General features: G+C 41.5%; 1 protein-coding gene across 1 annotated transcript in view; it reads left to right on the top strand.

Annotated features, from left to right (window-relative positions):
* Positions 1 to 3107: 3107 nt before the first annotated feature.
* The window catches only part of LOC126409044 (cGMP-inhibited 3',5'-cyclic phosphodiesterase 3A-like), a 79391-nt gene continuing 62758 nt past the window's right edge, over positions 3108 to 19740 (top strand). The window contains exon 1 of the mRNA XM_050074926.1: positions 3108 to 4347. Coding sequence (XP_049930883.1) covers positions 3424 to 4347 — 924 coding nt within the window. The 5' untranslated portion in view covers positions 3108 to 3423. The remainder of the gene's footprint in view (positions 4348 to 19740) is intronic.

Genomic DNA, 19740 nt, shown 5'->3' with positions numbered 1-19740 from the left:
CGCTCGGCAGCATCAAGGAGAAACAGCAGGACAAGAACTAAAGTAAAGGCAGCGGAAGTCAAAGTAGGGCGGGCAGGGTCCAAAAAACATCGACTTTCACCTGAGAGAGCGGCGTTTTTTCCTAAACCTAACCAGGTGTATTGGCTGTTGGAGGGAAAAAAAGCATCAATATTTGTTGTTGTACTGACGTAGAGCGTTTATTTTGAAAAAGACTGTATGTAAACTGTAAATTTCCTGTGAAAAAGGAAGTGTATTTTGAAAGAAGACAATGCATGTAACAGGCAGAACTTGACACGGTGTCCCAGAACATCAACAAGCAACGCACCCAGGGTACCTTTCACGTCATATCTGAAAGAGGAAGGTCCATGACCAAACGTCAATATGTGACGAGGTCGGAGTGAGAATGTGTTGTTTATGAAGGTTATCTGGCTGAACAGAACCTGTAAGTATTGTAAACCTTTGTTTGCCACAGAGCTTATTTTCTGCAATAATCCAAAATCCAATGGAAAAATCCCTCTGACTTTCTCTAAGGGAACCAGGGCAATGTTACCATCTGTGTTGGCCTACAAATAAACATCATTCCTGCAGCACTCTGTTCTAAACCATTTGATGTTAGTAGCACAAGGCAGGCCTGATTAAAAAAAACACACACACAAAAAACAAAAACAAACATTGTAATGCTTTTTCTTTCTCACTACTGATTTATAAGATTCAGCTGCATTAATAGAACTATAGAAAGAGACGACAGACTTGAAAGAGCTTTATGTAATTACTGTGCATCCTTTTAAATCCTCTCATAAAATGTAGGGCAAACAGGTGAAGGCTGCTAACTTGTCCTCAGCCAGCCTGCCACACAGGAGGCAGAGGATGATGTGATTTAGGTTTTTAATCCGGAAAAAAAAGAAAAAAATCATGGGTTGCATGATGATTATTACTGGAGCTAAATTCTGCTCTTTGTTGTTTGTCGGATTGTGCTTCTCATTTATGGTGTAGATATCTGTGGAGTACATGTAACTGGCGGACTTGTGTTGTCTGCGTTGTGTTGATATGAAGAGGCCATGGATATCTTTGGAGGTGATCTCTGTTTATTCCTGACAACAAGAGGTAAAAACAAGATCCTCCGTCAATTAGACCACAAACTCAAGCCCCTCTTCTACAGTGCACAGCAGCAAAAGGGCAGCCAAGTTACCGAAAACATACCTGACAGCAAGAGGCAGAACCAAAATCCTCCATCAATTATGACCGTGTAACTTGGCCCCTACACAAATTAAGTGGCACAGGAATATGTTAGCATATTATACAATAAGTTCACGCGGAAAAATTAACTTATAAACAGCTCAACAGCGCTAAAACACAGAAATTACTACGAGAGCAATGTCACTTACCTCTCCCATGGGAGACAGGTAAGGCAGGAGACACCCCTTTATAGGAAGGGTCCCCCAAAGGTAAACGTAGGGGTACAGAAACCGTAATTATAATACTTAACATTAGGGCTGAAACGATTCCTTGATTAACTCGGATAATTCTATCGCTAAATCCAGTACAAATATACAGTGAGCTGTGCTTCACATGGATGGTTGTTTCTGTTGCACAACTCGCTTGTTACTTTCGCTGTAGATAGCCTGCACAGCTGTAATGTGGATGTGAAGCACGGACTGCAAAACTATGGAGGAAGAGGGACAAGAAAAGAGCGAGAGACACCCCAAAGAAAATGAGAAAGTGTCAAGGGTGTGGGATGATTACAAGTTAAAACGAAAACAGTTCAGTGTGTGTTGCAAAACAGAGTTAGCATACCACAATAGCATGTCCTCAATGCTACAGCGTCTAAGTAGAAAACGTTAATGTCACGTTTAACTGCATTTAACCTTAATCAGTGATTGCTAGGATGCGTATTAGCCAAGTTTTGCCGTAGAAGATAGCAACACATGGAAAATGACATGCAGTAATCAACTTGTTACAGCCTTAGCTCCATTCATGTTATTATGTCAGTCACACACACATTAACACACACACCCATTACTCAGTCAAGCACTTTTGCACACATGCACCCCCTCAGTCACTCTCAGACACACACACACACACACGCACACACACACACACAGTTGAAAATGTAGCCTAAATGCACGTATCGAGTACAGGTATTTTAATTTGGATTGCAGTAAGTAGGGTCAGCAGGTGTAAGGCACCCTGTAACCACAGTGAAGTCTAAACTAGTCAGTCATAGGAACTTAAAGTATTATATTTATGAAGGCCAAGTAATAAATATCAATACAAAAAAATTATACTCTTAAGTTGCAGATTCTTACATTGGACAGCTTTGTGCAGAGGGGTCCACCATGTTCAACTGAGCAAGAACAAATTTGTTGCTCATTTCTCTTAGTTCAGAGACTTTTTAGTATTTTCTTTTTCTCTATATGTCACTATTGCATTTAAATAAAGCTAAAGCAGTTTAATGAAAACGCAGTATTTCTTATCCGATTACTCGATTAATCACCAGAATAATCAATGGATTACTCGATGAATCGATGGCTGCAGCACTACTTAATATTACAAGTGTACATCTGACTTTGCTACACATATTACTGCTGTATATTTGACCCTGTTACTGTACATACATCCATGAAAAAATGACCACTGCAGGCTGAAGGAAAGTGAAATAAGTAGCCTCCTCTGGCAGTGAAGACGTACAGATATCTATATAGTGAAGTGCCTTTGACATGTGAGTTTGGAGTGACCTCAGGTTGATAAATGCTGTAGCTTAATGCTGCGTGATATCCTTTTTTGGTCTCCTGACATATTTACACAGTGGAGTACCTTTAAAATTTATTAGGGGATTACTATAGGTGATTCACATAATGGGCCGCTCCATCTCCCAGAGCACGTCAGGAAATCTTGGTGTAAACATGGCATCCATCCACTGCGAACTGAGTCACATCAGGCTGCAGAATGAAGCGAAACACGAGGAAGAGCTGAAACGTGACGGAGGAATCACCGGAGCGGCACAAAAAAAGGGATAGTGTCTAGTGGGAGGGGAAAGAGAGAAGGAGAGAGGGAGAGAGACTATGTGGAGGAGTGGAGACAGTCCCCTAGATGTGTGAAACGCCAGGGGTTGCGTTTTTGGTTCACTGGTTGACTACCAGAGGCAACCCAATAATGTAATGGGAAAGTTCTCAACCACAAAACTTAAAGAAAAGTTGTGAGCCCCATGATATGGCAGTGTTTTTAAGTGATATGCATGCTGTTTGAACTTTTGTTTTGGAGCCAAGCATCACTGACCAATGTTTTGCTGCCAGCTGCGCACAGAGAAGACGCATTATCATGGGAATCATAGGTGGGACATGTAGACCACTGAGACACTCACACAGAGCCTAAATCTATTATTTTCCCGGACGGTCAGCGAAGCATTCCGCTTGACTGATAGCGATGGCCTTGGAGGCAGACAGCGACAGAGGTTCATCAAGAAGCGCTCATGAAAAATATCCCCGGGCAGCGTTGGAGCGCAACGGCTACGTGAAGACATGTGTCACCCCGTTGCACCAGGACGCAGGGAGCCAGTCGTGGCTGAGACTCGCCGTGACATGGACTTGCCGAGGAGTGTCGTCTGCGGTCTGCGTTGCCTCCGTCTCCGTTATTCTCGCTCTGCTGCTCAGATTGGTCGACTGGGATGCAGGCAGCAGCAGCAGCAGCAGCAGCAGCAACGGAAATAGCAGCGGCTCCGGTTCTCGTCTTCATTTCGCGGCGGGCTGCGCTGTGGAGCTGCTTTTGACCGCTTGTTACTGCGTCTCCCCCGTTTTTACACTCGTATGTGCCTTCTTCTGGGTCGGACTGTATCTGATTCGCAGCAGGGTGCTCATCCGCACCGCGGTTTTTTTGTTAGCAGTGTGCCACTTGGGCGAAGCCGCGGCGCAGTCCCTCCTGCGCGGCGCCGAGGAGCAGCTGCTGTCCCTCCCCGCAACCCTGGTAGTCCTCGGCTGCCTGGGCAGCGGGGCTCTGCTGGTCGTCCGGCTGCGTCAGGGAGTGTCCATCCTCGTCTTCATTAGCGTCATCAGGGCCGTCTCCCTCGTCTCTCTGAGCAGAGTCCGGGCCAGCTGGAGACCCTACCTGGCCTACCTGCTGGGGCTGCTGGGGGTTTTGCTTGCGAGTTATGCTGACCGGCTCCTGCCGGCCTCAGGGACCAGCGGGACGGGGTGCTGTGGCTCTGTGACCGGGGCGAAGGAGGAGGACATCCCTGTCTTCAAAAGGAGACGGAGGTCCAGCTCCATAGCGGCCTCGGAAATGATGGCTCACAGTCAGAGCAACAGCAAGTCCCACCGCAGGACTTCGCTGCCTTGCATTCCGCGGGACCAGGTAAGACATGTCCAACTTCGGACATCTGAACCAGAACAAACTCAGGGTTTTGTTATTGCTTTTTGTGACCTTTCACTTACTGTAGACCTGCAACGCTTTCTGGTATCCTCTGTGTTTCGCTGATGGCATGTGTGACAGCTTTACGCGCGTTTCCTTCATGACACCGAGAAAACCGGGGCAACACAGACTGTAATAACACGCTTTATTATCACCATAGCAAAGGTTTGTGTGCTCCGTAGACCTACATGTACACTCTCCGAGACCCATACTGGTATTTTTGTGATTTACTGCTGCTTTGGTGTTTGGAATTGCAACATCCTCTCCACCGTGCAATCACTGCTGTTTACTCTCGCTCTGACACCGCTGTTAATTTGGTCATCATCATTGTGCTGTGTTTGTGCTGCTGATAAGCAAATGGATGGCTCACTTAGCATGCCAAGTTACTGTGTGCCTGCCTGCCTGCGTGTGTGTGTATGCGCGCGCGCGCATGCATAGGTGTGAGGTCACATGTAAATATTTTGAAAGCCTCTGTTTATCCTGGGTGCTGGCTAGTGGTGTGGTGCACGTGTTTCCAAACTTAACACATGATGGAGCCAAATTTGATACAACTGTGTCCTCATGAGAACCTCCTCTTATGGTGCATGATTACTGCAGTAGTGTTCCTGGAAGCAACACCAGAGAGGGCTGTGAATAATTATAGTTACACTGTATATCACTGTGTTTATATTCTGATGTGTTCATTAACATTTAACAGAGGTGCCCCTGCTGTTGATCCTGAAGGTGTCTGGACTATTTTGGAAACTGTGCAGAGAGTGGTGAATGAAGGTGTAGTGATAAGGGAATATGTACACAGTGTGATCCAGGATAATTAGCTAAATGTGACCAAAAATCCATGAATGAGGTGGATGTGCTTTGCCCTAAATACTTTTTCAATGAGCTAACTTGGAGCTTGAAGCACACTCTGTGTTTGTTATCCAACTTGAGCTGTTCACATCCCAAAATAGCTCTGATTTCAGCTTCTGTACACTTCACTTATATCGTGTTGGTTTATTTTTCATCGAAAAACATTTATTTTGGGGATGTAAGTGTGACAATGTTAAGGATCGTTGTCTATGAATCAGTGCATCAACATCTGGCTTGTGTTGTGATTAAAGGTCCAGTGTGAAGGATTTAGGGGGTTGTATTGGCAGAAATGGAATATAATAAAATAAGTATAGTTTTTTTTAGTGGATATTCACCTGAAAATAAAAATTGTCCTGATTTTGTTACCTTAGAATGAGCTGTTGATAGGGAGCAGGTCCTTGTTTACGGAGATTGCTATATTCACCGCTATGCTTCTACAGTAGCCCAGAACAAACAAAATAAAGACAGGCGTTTTCACGTTGGCCACCATAGTTACTGTAGCAGCCCCTCTGTGACGACAGCTTCAGAAAAACACAGATTTTTTTTAACATAAACTGTTTTATTTAGTGTTTTTACCGGTTTAAATCGCAGATTTGGAGAGGAGGAGAACACTGTGGATAAATCAGCTCCTGGTAAAAACCTGAATGCCTGTATCTTAATTTATTACAGAAAAAAAATCAGCACACATCAGCATGTGGTGGGCGAGCTGCCCATCTCTGACATGCCAAAAAGCATCAGAAGAAACACTGATTTGTAACGTGAAACTTTTTTATTCAGTGTTTTTACTGGCTTTTACCCTTTCTGCATCCGCATACACCTGGTCTATTTGTTTTGGAGAGGAAGAGTCAGGAGACGGCACTCCTCACTGCCAGATACCTCTAAATCCCCTAAATCAGTGGTTCCCAACTGGTGGGTCGCAGGTCCAAGTGACTTGCAAATGTGTCAGTTGTGAACACAAAACAAACAAAAAAAAAACACTTTGTTTTGGAGTGCAGTGAATATGCAGAGCTTTTATTCTGAAGTGCTGTTTCCTGCTGTAGAGTGAGTGACTAGCGGATAGCTACTTAACAGAGACAACAAACTAGCTCTACGACATGGCCAAACGTAAGTATGAAGCTTAATACAATAAACTGTGTGGACCTTGAACTTCTGACTAGGGAGAAATCTGGACCTTGTGTCTGGACCAGTTGGGAACCACTGCTCAAAATCTTACACACTGGACCTTTAAATGTGCAGATTTGAACAACATGATTCAGACTGTGATTGACCCCTGGTTGCAGAGTGGCGTACCGTATTTATTTTTATGGTTTACAGGCAAAATGTGCTTTCATGAAAGCTGGTAGCTTTGCAGCCTAATGGCATGTAGAAAAAACCCCACTTTTTATAAGTGAATGGTATTTATTTTTAGCTCAGTTACAGACAGCCAGAGTTTGAAGTCCTTCAAGAAATATCTTGTATACTGCATTTTTTCCACAAAGACACTTCTTTGATTTGCCATTTCCATATCCTATATCGCCTATATCTGTATACTGACAGTCTTTGTTGGACACGGTTTAGTTCAATCTCAATACTGAGCCTCCACCAACTATCCATGGACTGCCTACTTTACAATTCACTTTTTAGTGCCGCAGCATAACTTGACAGAGAGTTGAATGTTCACTTTAAAGAGGGACCCAATATAAAGCACTCTTCAGATGAGGCATGCTCTGCAAGGTTAACCTCACACCCACATCTAATCTTTGTTTTGTGCTTTGCTTCATAAAAGGAATCATAAGATATCACCATGCCAAAAAAGAGCTTGGAAAAAAATCAGTCATAATAATCTATTTGATAACACAAATACGTTGAGGGAAATTTAAGACTGTAAATACATTATTAAATTAAAAAATGAAGGAAAACATGACTCATCTTTCAGGCCTGGGAAGTGGTTTCTGTTTTTTTGTGATTTCTGTGTTTTCAGCTTCAGCATTTTTCCACACCTGACTATATCATCTGATACGTATGCCTGACACTCACTTGCTCTCTTTTGCGCACCTTGAAAACAGATCACATTTTGATGATGTTATTTACGGCTGGGTGTTGACCTCTCGCTGAAACAAGTGATGCCTCCGCTGATCATCCTTTGATACTGGTGAATGCCTGCTGCGCTGAAGGTTACTCTCCTGCAGTCTTTGCCCCTAAATGTGCTCATGCCCTCTAGTGACAAACTGAGATAAACACTGAGAAATTTGGGGGGAATGAACAAGGAGCTGGCACTGTTGTTGCCAAATGGGAGATAGAGACGGTGATCCTTACACATCCATGTACAGTGGGGATTCACAGTGATCACTGTGAGTGGGTGTGCTTGTTTTTCCTCTGTTTGCAAAGTTGCCCTGATCTCATCTATAGATTTGACTAGAGAGGGAAACAAAGTGCGACTGAGTAAGAAATACTTGATAGCAGTAATTAAATGCCTCATCAGCTCTCCTCCTTTGATTGAATATACACTTTTGAAATGAAGCAAACATTAACGACCTCCTTCCTCAAAAGCACAACCCTTCAGTTAGTCACTCCAGTGCTGTTTGTAATCAAAATGGTCAAGCCAATTTTACGGTGTTAGGCATATCACTCTTCAGCAACCGCCATACATTTAGCCTCAGATTGGGCTAGTTTATATACGTAGTCTATGTGGCTGATGGTGACTCATCACTGGATCACACACCTTTCCAAGTGCCCTGATCTAGAATCCCACATGTTGTCCCATCTCACAAATGCCATTCTCTCATTTGGAAGCTGGAGCTGATCCCACATCAGCTGGCCGACTTTAGATGCCTGGTTGTTCACTGCTAATTGGTATCCAGGGAACGCTGACTTAGTGGACTATCTGCACTATTAGAACAGCTCCATTACCCGCTTTACCTCGTCGTCTCTGGAACAGGACTGATGACAAATTGAACTTTGAAACTTAAAACACCTCACAATTGACCAGATGCTGAGGACAGCGTGTCCTCCTGTAGTGTGTCCTCTGTGTAATCTGAAGGACCGGTGAGAGGAACATGGAGATTGATGTAGGGCACAGAAAGAGAGAGAAAAACACAAACAAATGGACTGTACTTTGGGTTTCAAAGTCGTTAAAGACATTAGTTTTACAGTATATAATAGAATAATCCTAAATCCTGGCCACTGGACAAATGGAAGTTCAATGTCAGTCCTGTCCTTTTAGCTCCGTTGTCGTCTTTTACCTTCCAAGACCCTCGACCATCTTCGCCATTTAGCCGCTAACTCTGTCCGTCTGCTGTTTAGTGCTGTGAATTTAATATACAGGTCTTTGTCACAGCTTTCACCTGAGTGGAAATTCACCAAAGATGTCCCTCAAACTAAATGAAGCTAAATACGCTATCATGCACTCTTATGCCTGCTAGATGTACAAATTGGGACTGTACCTGATTTCATATTATGTCAGCCATATCAGATTTAGCTGTTCAGTATGAATATTTGACTATTCATTCTTTTTTTCCCTGTTTGAGAGTTTGAACAGGGTTCAGTGGGACATTCAGGGTGTCAGTGATTTTCATGTAATATACAGTAGATGATTAGAATCTTCAACTTTCAGAGGGCAGCCATAGTATAAATTCAAGTTATGCAATGCAACACTGATCAGAGACAATGCTGCAAAATAATGATGGTTTATTAGTGTTAATTTTTTTTTTTACTAACTGTAGAGTAAGCCCTTAAGTGTTTTAATGAAGGCAAATGAGTGAACAAGGGAGTGATTTCTAAAACCATCCCAGTCTGCATATTAAACCACCCTAAATGGCAGGGATCCTCAACTTGCTTTGCCTGGGGGCCACTTTTGCAAAATGACAGGCCAGGGGCCAGATAATAAACAACCATAAATAATAATTATCAGTATGTATAATAAGTTAATTGCCTGTTTTCAATCTTTTGACATTCCAAATCCAGTCGTGGCAGCCCCACATAGATCAAGTGTATGCAGGAGTGTAACTAGGATTTGAGGACATTTGGGGCTTAGCTTGGACCTTTGTCCAGGGGTCCAAGGGATCTTCCACTGGCACTTGATAAACAATTTCCATATAGATGCCTTTTTATTAGGGATGGGGGGGAAAATTGATACAGTATAGTATCGCGATATTTTTGTGTGGCAATATCTAGGGGTGTAACGATACATTGATCCACATCGATACATCGACTCATTGATTAACGATCCGATTATATTGATGCAAAATGAAAACATCGATCCATATCGTCATCTTAAAGATACACATTTATTTTGAAATTCACATAGCACGTCTGTGTCACCATTTCTAGGCAAGCGCGCCTCCGCTCAAACAACAAACAGAGCTCAGAAATAAAATGGTCAAATCATATTCTAGTTGTTTTTGTGAGTTGATGTAAATGATTGTGTTAGATGGGCATATGATATGGTGTCATATCGATCACAGGCTCCTGAATCGAATCGAATCAAAATCGTATCGTGACAGACTTTGTGATATCGGCAAACATCGTATCGTCATCCAAACAAATCGATATAATATCGTATCGTGATGAAGCTGGTGATTTACACCCTTAGCAATATCGTATCGTCACACAGTGCCAAGTTTCGATTTTTGTATTTATATTTTATTTTTTTATTTCATTTATTACAAATACAAATTAAACTTGAGGTAGCCTATTAGAATAATATTATCAGTTGCTTTTTCAGTCCACTAGACACGTTAAAACTAGACATTTTGGTGCTGTAAATAATGGCTGAAGTGAGACGAACAGACTGAAGACTTGATCTTATTTGATAGAACAGATGTTAAAAAAGTTTCTTTTGGGGACACAGTTACAGTTGAAAAAGGTAATGAATCGCAAAATATATTTTATCGTAATAATCAGCATAGCGCAGCATATTTAAAATCGCAACAATAGTGTATCGCGACTAAAGTATTGTGATAACATCGTATCGTGAATCCTTTGGTGAATCCCACCCCTATTTTTTAACGCACCCTGACGCCTTATGAACATCAAAGTACAAAAAAAAATTCCCAGTGTGAGTCCATTTATTTTCATTGTTAATTTTAAAATGGTCAACGAGCCACCCAGCACCCTATCAGGCCGTGAGTTGAGTATTAGTGCGGCATGGGATCATGACCCCGAGGCGGAGAAAGTAAGAATCCTGCCATAAATATTTAATACTTTAAGAATATATTTTATCTCCTGACGCCTCTTACTACTACCTCATGTCATTAAACTAAATATTTGCGCCTTTACATGAACACACTCATAGATTATATTTGTGTGGACCATTTTGGAACCTGCCATTTGTCCATTCGCTCGCGGTATTACAGGACATTTAACAAATGAGTCAAATAAATCAGTTTCTCACATTTGCTCTCTCTCACTGTCACCTTTCATTCTCTCCCAAAGTCTGTCTCTGACACAAACACACACAGTTTGTAGGTACAGTTTATCCATACTGTAGATAATGAAGCTCTCCAGAGTGCAGTTGTACCTGAGAGAAGCGGGGGTTTTCATCAAGCGTTGCTTGTGCAGTATTTATGAAGCAGGCTGGTGCAGCCTGCCAAGCCAGAGGCAAGACAGGCACTCTGCTAAACTGGAAGCTGGAAAATAGCTTTGGTTATGTGGCTTTATTTCTGTTTTTTTTCTTTTAAAGGTGAGAGGGATTTATTGTTTTGGTGTTGTATGGCTATGCAGAACAAACAAGCTTATATTAATGTAATGAGACGTGTCTATAGTGTCTTTATGATGCCAGGTTGTGTCTTAATATTTGAGGATTTTGACATGAATTTTACTCCACTGTGATCTTTCTGGGCTAGCTCCACACAGAGGCCTGTGACAGAAGTTGTTTGTCTTTTAGCCAGGGTCTCAGTGGGATGGGGATTTCGGGAGGGGGGGGGAGGCCTCTGCTAGTGGTTTTTGGGTCACATGCAATTGAAAAGCACTCGCTCTATACAAGATAACAACAGCCATAAATAGAATGTCTAAAAAAAGCAGCAATATTTCCAAGTGTTTTTTGTTTTTGTTTTTTTACGTTTCGTCATGCAGTTTTCTTTCTCTCCATGTTACACAGTCACAATAGTTCATTACAGAAATGTTAACATACACTTGTTTCATCTAAGGCCATAGAACCTCTACACCAGAAACAAATCAAAGTATAAAGCAAAAGCAGGGTGAAACAAATTGGTTTTCTTGTGATTTTAAAATCTTTCTTCACTTGAAAATGGAGGTCAGATGTTGAATGAGGCCATACTGTGCTGCTTTACATACTCATCATCTCAGCGTCATATACAGTGGAGGGGGGGAGACAGATATAAGATATGAAAGCAGGGACATGTGCTCAGAGATCTATTTGAGGAAAGGCCCATATTCTCTGATTGACGCAAATACATTTCCGGGGAGACACGCAACCTTTCCAGCTGCTAGAGCCATCTGACTTTGTGTCACACTGAGGGTTATTATACCTTGAGAAAATGGAGACTGTTGTTTTTATTTCTAATGAATATTACGTAACACAGTTAGGTTTTTAAATCCTTTTTCACAGGAAAGAGCATTTACAGTTTGCTTTTATTTTCATTACATTGGACACAAGCTCATGGCACATTCAAAATACATGCACATCAGGTAAAGATAAAACTCCTGGTTAGGTATGTGACGATATACCAATTTAGTGGAGCCATTATAAAAAAATGCTCACAATAAGCTGATTGTGGTGAACTTCCATTATCAGGATATTGGTGAAATTTGTACCAAATTTGTGTGTTGTATCAGTACTCTACACCTTGAAGGTATCAACCGCACCACTTGGTACCCAGTACCAAGTAGTATCAAAACATCTTCAGTCAAACGATACCTGCATTCAGTCGTTTTTGTGCTGGGGTCTGATCCTGGACTATCTCGGATCAGCAAACTTTCTGTTAATGCTGTCTCTGGAGTAGGGCTGGGCGATACGTCCTGAAAATTAATTAAATCATGATATTTTTAGGCTATACCTCGATACATGATATATATCTCCAGTGTTGGGCAGGACAGTAACGCCGTTTGTTTTGGCAGTAACTAATACTCTAACACATTAGTTTTTAAATTCAGTAACTCAGTTACCGTTACCAAACAATGCGTTACTCCGTTATTTTTGGCCAGGTTTTAAAACCGCGCACAGCATGCAGTATTCCTTCACAAACTGAAGTTCCCTTTCACTAAAGCATTTTAGCCCTAAACAATAAAAGATAGTCAAGTCAGATAGAGGTATATGAACAATTCTTACCAGAGCATCTTAATAAAAGACGTCTCTCACCAAGTCACTGTCAACCTGCTGGCCTCACCACAGTGCTGTAACGTTACACAAAGCGGTAGCGCTTCTGTAGATTTTTAGTCCCAGTAACATTATATCCAGTGACGTGATATCCATTGTTATCCCGAGGAAGCTTTTAGCTCATTTTCCATATTTGTATCCAAGTACCGTAGTTGTAAAACTTTCAGCTGCCTGACAGCGAGTGACTCCACTGTAGAAGACAGTTGCATGTTTCCTCTACCGTTCAGTTGTTTTGTCAAGTTGTAGTCTAACAGTCCCTTGGTTAAATTCCAGCCGCTGTCGCTTAGGCAATGTAGCTACGAGCCAATACAGTTAGGGAAAGTTTTGGGCTGCTAGGCTGAGTTTCCCAAAACATGATCCTTCTTAGCAATGTTGTCTTCTTTGTGGCTTAGAAAAACTACACTGCAAAAAAGAAAAGCACCTAGCGCCCTCTAGCGTCCCCACTCAGTCATCTACAGCCAGGACGTACTCAGAGTATAGATGACAAGTGTGCGTGCGTCATGGTCATGGCGTGATGGCAAGCCAAGACCAGAGTCCTAAGTCGAGTTTTTAGGGGGAACTAAAAAGGGGAACTAAAAAGTTACTTTTCTCAGTAATGCATTACTTTTTGGTTTAAGTAACTGAGTTACTAACTGAGTTACTTTTTAATGAAGTAACGGTAACTAGTTACTATTTTTCAGTAACTAGCACAACACTGTATATCTCAATGTTTTTAAATCTTCTCAAATGCATATAACATAATATTTCTGACAAAATATGCTCTCTGATGCAAAAAAAAAGTTGTATGGATAACTATTGTTTTGTTTTTTGTTCAGAAAATATTAACACAATAATGACTAAGTGAGTAAAGGCAAGCGTTAAAACAAATAAAAAGTCTGGTAAGATGATAAATTTACATCACTTTACTGTAGGGCTGCAACTAACAACTAATTTGATAATCGATTAATCTGTTGAATATTACTTCGATTAATCGATTATTAATCGGATAAAAAGTCAATAACTACATTTCTATCCTTTCCAGTATTTTATTCAAAAAACAGCATACTGGTCTTCTTGTACCATGTTCTTTCAAACAACTTGCCAAATAAAANCATAACATAGATCCAACGAATCGATGACTAAATTAATCACCAACTATTTTTAGAATCGATTTTAATCGATTTAATCGATTAGTTGTTGCAGCCCTACTTTACTGTAATGCAGCCTTTAAAGCGAGGGAGAAAACACCATTTATGCCATATCACGATACAACGATATCCAAAATCTAAGATGATATGTTGCCTTATATCTTGATAACGATATATCTATATTGCCCAACCCTACTCAGAAGCCACTCTCCTCCTGGCAAGTCTGCCATGTTAGCACAAGCTAGCAGAGCAGCACCGCTAATATCCAACTCTGAGCTGTTAAACGGTCCCAACAAACTCACATTGACATGAAACGCCTCAACTTGGTTTTTAAAGCTGGTATTAACGGTTAGATAACATTAGCCACGTAATGCTAACTGTTAGCCCAGTCACTGTGTTTGCAGCGGGATGGACTCTCGCAACTGTCTCTGGTGTGGAGCTCACACTCCAGCAGCAGCTACAACCCATACAGTCTGTGGTGTGGTGAAGTTGAGCGAGTTGGCAGTTCAATGTGTCAAGATGCCACCAAAATGTTTGAAAGTACACCTCCATTCACAGTATGGATATCAAATGTAATCTTATCCTTGTCGGTATCACTTTAAGGGTAATGGTATCACTACCGGTATCGTAATTTTTCAAACAATACCCAGCTCTACTGGACAACCAACAATAAAACTGACTCTGCAAAAAACAGGCTGCATACACACGAAACTCAAAAAGATCTCGATGAATCATTGGTATCATTCATATAGAAATATATGAAGCCATTTCAAGTAGTTGAGAAGCCTGGCTTTTTAAGACTGTTTGTTGTTTACTAAAAAAAGGATGTGTGTCATAGTTGCGATGCCATGAAAATTTTTGTTTCTTAACAAAATGCAAGGCTAGGGCACTTCATTTTAAGAGTTTTAAGCATATTTTGATTATTTTCAGCATAATATCGTGAATCGCAATTATTCTGGCCAGGGTCATCGTGACATGAGAATTTCATATTCTCCAATGCCTACTCCTGGTGTTAATTTCTTAGGAAAAAAGACAGATGAATGCAAATTCAATCAGAGGCCAAAAGCGCCGGAGCATAATCGGATGAATGATCAACTGTCCTACTCTTGGGGGCTCTTGATTGTTCGTTGCTAGGAGAAGAGAGTGAAAGAGTAGTGTTAAGGAGAGAAACTGAGAAGGGGGAAAGGAATGGAGTGAGATGTGCAGAAATTAGACAAGGTTTAGGAAAAACACGCTGAGAGAGTGGGGATTCAGTATCCAGGTCTGTGTTGCCAGAGGTGCAGCTGTGGCCTTCTTGAATGGATCATTTCATTCAAAAGAAACACTGAGAAACACATGAAAGGTAGACAGAGCGAGGGACGCTGAAGATAGTGGAACAGAGATGGAAAGTCGGGTTAAAAAAAGACGTGATTGAAGGAAAAGAACACACTGGCATTAGCACAGGCTGCATCCAGCCCCAAGCAGCAGTCAAATAGCCAAATGTGGGTGAGTGAGTGTTTGTGTGTGAGAGAGAGGGGCGGTGGAGGAGGGGGGCGGACAAACTAGCTTGAGGGGACCTAATGCAGGAGCTACTGCGTGAGAGGAGCAGGGAGGGAGTGAGAGGAGGGGGAAGAAGAGAGTGTTGAAAGATTTGCTGGGGAGGGTGAGGAAAAGAGGGGGAGTGAGAGGACGTTTGCTGCCAAGCGCAGCAGAAGTGTTGATGGTAAAAGGACAACTATCTGGTCCCCGTGTTTCAACCTCTCTGCTGCCGTTTTCATAAACACACCATCGCTCCCAGCTCTCACACGGGCACTCTGTTGAGGCAAGTTCGTGCCGATTGCATGTGGTTATGTGCGACAGATATTCCGTGTCTGTTTCTGTGTGTTTGTCTCCGCATAATGTGAATATGGCCCTATGCCATATGCTCCCACAGAGAGAAGAGAGGGCCGGGCAAAGCGAGCAAAAAAATGTGTGTGTATGTGTGTGTGTGTGTGTGTGTCTGAGAGTAGCCTCCACAGCTTGCCTCTGAAAGGCAGCAGCAAATAATTTTAACCTGGCCTGGCCACTACTGTATACACGTGCTCACAGACACACACACACACACACACATACACGCACAGTGGCTTCCCTGCTGGCTGTCCAGATGAGGTTTGGTGGCCTTGGACAAGGAATGCCTTGTTACTGGATTCAATGGCGTGTTTTAACTCCAAAATATGCTTGGTGAGAGGTGAGAGGGGGAAGGGTGGTTGGCCTGGGCAGGGGGCAGCATCAACGAGGAGAACCTCGACCTGTCCATACGTCCGACTGTATGTCTGTCTGCTTCTCTCTTGCACTGCAGTAAACACTCAGTCAGCAGGAGAGAGTTATAAACAGTTCTGCTCTGACTGTTTTATGTGAGTGCTCTACTTTTGTGACATTTGTTAGTTTGAGCTTTTAAGAAAATCAATTTCATTTAAATAATTAAGGCATCAAGCAGATTGTTTCTCTTTATATCGACAAGATCACTAGACGCTAATGCTCTTTTGATGTATGTAAATCTGATTTCAGAAACATCTGATGTGGCTTATGACCTTCTGTGAAAACATGTTTCACATTTGTATTGAATTTTTATTTTGTTCAAGATCAAGAATGCGTCATGTTTAATAATGTATACACAAATAGTCCCACTATGTTAAAAGTGTCAAAAGTTATTCTGGAAAATGCAAAGATTCAGACCACCTGCAGGGTAGCACTACAGGGATCTGAACTCTTACCCTTAGCATTAAAATACAACCTCCTTACTACTCAACTACTGAACAAATCAGCTGGTCAAGGTAGGCCATAGTCGGCTTTGACAGGATGAATTATGAATTAAATGAATCCGCTTTTACGTCTAGAACCTTCCATCTACAACGGGCTTGAGACGCGCCCTCGTTGAGGACTTGGCTCAGAATCCATGGTTACTCTCTTATCCTGAAGCCTGAAGCCTCCTTAAGGAATCTGATCCCGTTTGATCCGGCGGTGGGAACCTCTAGCCACCGCATGCCTTTGCTGACGTCGACCCCATGAATTATGTGAATTATGAATTGAATGAAGTTCTTTTTACTTGAGTTGAGTATATTAGATATTTGAGATTCGTCACAGGAAATTGGAAAATGTAGTTTGGAAATTAATGAAGTATCAGATGACATGGCACGTCTACTTTTTAACTACAAGAGCTCCCAACAGATGGGTAGAAACATGAGATCTACCCAGGTGCAGGTAGTTCCCTGACGACCTCTTCAACCCTGCCCACTGACTCCAAAGCCAGGAAGTCTAACCAGCCTCAGAAGTAGAAGGCAGAGAGTGAAGTTACAAAACATAAAATATTCACAACAATTTAACTATTGGGGATACAATCCTGAAAAATAACCCGACATCAACCCGCTGGTTTCTGGTGCATTGTCAAAGTATTCAGAAAGTGAAGCACTTTCCACCCTGGGATTTGAACTTTGACCCTCTGTATCAGCAGAGAGTCCCCTTCTGACAACTTAATTGATTAATACCACATGTGCAAAACTGGGGTAATTATTTTTTTTATTTTTATTTTTTAAAAAAAATCTTTTTAGGCTAAAAGCACTTACAAGCCTTAATTACTACAGATCCGAATCATATCCTCCATAAGGAGTATGAATTGATGCCTTCAGGCAGAAGGTACAGGTTACCCAACTATAAGTTGAACAGGTACAAATTTTCATTTATCCCACTGTCAATCGAGCTACTTAATAGCAGGAAATGAAGGTCAACTTTTTAAACTTAGGGGCAATGTGCAATACTTGGGGATGTTGGGGCGGGGGGTATATATTTGTCTTCTTAATTTATATGTTGTCTGTATATGTGGCGGCTGTGTGACGGTGGACAGTCTCTCGCAGCTCCAAAACAAATTTCTTCTAAGGAAGACAATAAAGATCTTATCTTATCTTAGTGATACAATTCTGAAAAAAATCTCACATTATTCTGCTGGTTTTGGATGTATTGTTTGATATTTTGGTGAAATTTGGTTAAAAATGAGATGAAATAGAAAATGCTGTGTGCATACGGTACAAATTACAACAATACTGAATATCACTGCGTGCTCACCGTTAAACTGACCTGAACCCCATTTGAAACATGCGATATCTAGTATCCAAAGAATGTCTGAGTCACTTTTGGTAACACTTGAATGAAGACTTGTGGATACACAGATGTTAATTATTTAGCATATTCTTAGAGATGGACTTCTGAAGTGGCCCGAAGTTTCAGCCTAACAAAATTCCGACACAGTTTAGTGGATGTGCCACTGTGTTCCGCTCTGTAGGATGTACTGGTGATTTATTGTGATTTTTTTGAAGTTTAGAATGAGGAATATCCTGAAATTTAGATCTGTTTAATAAGCCACACCCTCTTTAGGCAGTCATTACCATATTTCATGCATTGACCGAGTCATGACTCTAGATGGTGCAAACCTAATTTCGTACTTTCTCTGTAGCTCATTATGAGATATATGCTTTTTGCATTTGTGGTGCCCTCTAGTGGCAGAACGCCCAAGACTGCTTAGCAAAGCCTGGACAAAGCATCTGCACATGTGCACCAAGTTTGCTTACAATTGCTTCAGCCATTTTTGATTTATGAGTATTTATGTAAAATTGAACTTACTGTGTAGACAAATGTTTAAACATGTATAACCTCAAAACGGATTCACATATTGAAATTTCTGTGATAACCTTAGATCAGCATTGTCTGAAAACAATCCTGCCAAAGTTTCAGGACAATTAGACAAACGATCTGAGATTGAGTTTGTGAAAGTATGATTTGAAGAAAATTGAGAAAAAGTCATTAATTTTGACATTTTTAGAGCAAAGATGCAGATGAAATGAGAGATTAACATGGTGAGAGAAATGTGACTCTAAGCCGAGTCATTTTTGAGAAAATTGTGGAAGCATAATTTGATTGTTACAGCGTCATTTTTTGTGCCTGAGTCGTGGGTAGTGGGGAACACAGAGCATGGGCAGTTTGGGAACGCTGGAATCAGTTAGGAGACAAGAGACAAGATTTTTTTTTTGTGTTTGCAGTAATGGTTTGCATTTACTGTCATGTGTTCTTTCATAGCTATGTCCTAGGTTTGTAGACTTAGTGAACACCTACTGACCTACCTGGGAGCTGCCCAAGAGTACAACTGTCTTGCAGTGCATTGTGTGCTCATACAATGGCTCATGTGATATCTTATGAAAATGCACATACAATTGTTCATACAGGCTGTTCTTATTCGCTATTCGTACACTTTCCTAAGAAAATTAATGCACCAAAAGTCTTGCATATCCTACATAATCATGAGCCAGTAATTTGTGTCTAACCTATGTATCTGGGAAGGCTGCAATCACGTGACCGATGCACTGACAGGAGGAAAGAAGGAAGTGGTTATCATGTGAATCGTTGTATGAGGATACATTGGTTCATAAGATGATATGTAACGAATTGGTACCCCTACCGGTTAGGTTAGGTTTAGGAAAATAATTGTGGTTGGGTGTTGTCACAGTACGTACTTAATGTAAAGTTGCCTAGGTTTGGTTTAGGAAAGCAAAGTTACGTTGGTAAAGAAACATGGTTGGGCGTCATCAGGGTAACTCACTAGTTCACTTGGTCTCATATGGGACACAAACACTGGTCTCCAGAAGGAAAGTCCTGTGTTTATTTGACCCATCCTCCACCCCAGCCTGCTTTCTTACACCGACTTTTGTTCTTAATACTACTTATTTCTTCACTCCTATCGACACATCCATCACGTGATCGCAGCCTTCACGATTATATGGGTTATATGACTTACTGGCTTGTGATTACGTGGGTTATTTATGCATTCTGGTGCATTACTTTTTGTAGGTATATGTTTTAGTAGCTTTTCGTAGCCAACTTTGAAATGCAGCAGTTGGCATCATCAGGGGTCCACCTAAGTGATGTAATTTCCTGTCACGTGGTGCTTTTGCACAGTAGTAACAAGATGGTGCTTTGAATGGCGGTTACATCATCTTGTCACTTCTGCAAGTTGACTTGACTGACATCATTACCCAAATAATT

Source organism: Epinephelus moara, chromosome 2 (genome assembly GCF_006386435.1).
Source record: "Epinephelus moara isolate mb chromosome 2, YSFRI_EMoa_1.0, whole genome shotgun sequence".
NCBI lineage: Eukaryota > Metazoa > Chordata > Actinopteri > Perciformes > Serranidae > Epinephelus > Epinephelus moara.
The sequence above is the reverse complement of the archived record's forward strand: the minus strand, read 5'-3'. Positions and strand labels throughout refer to the sequence as shown.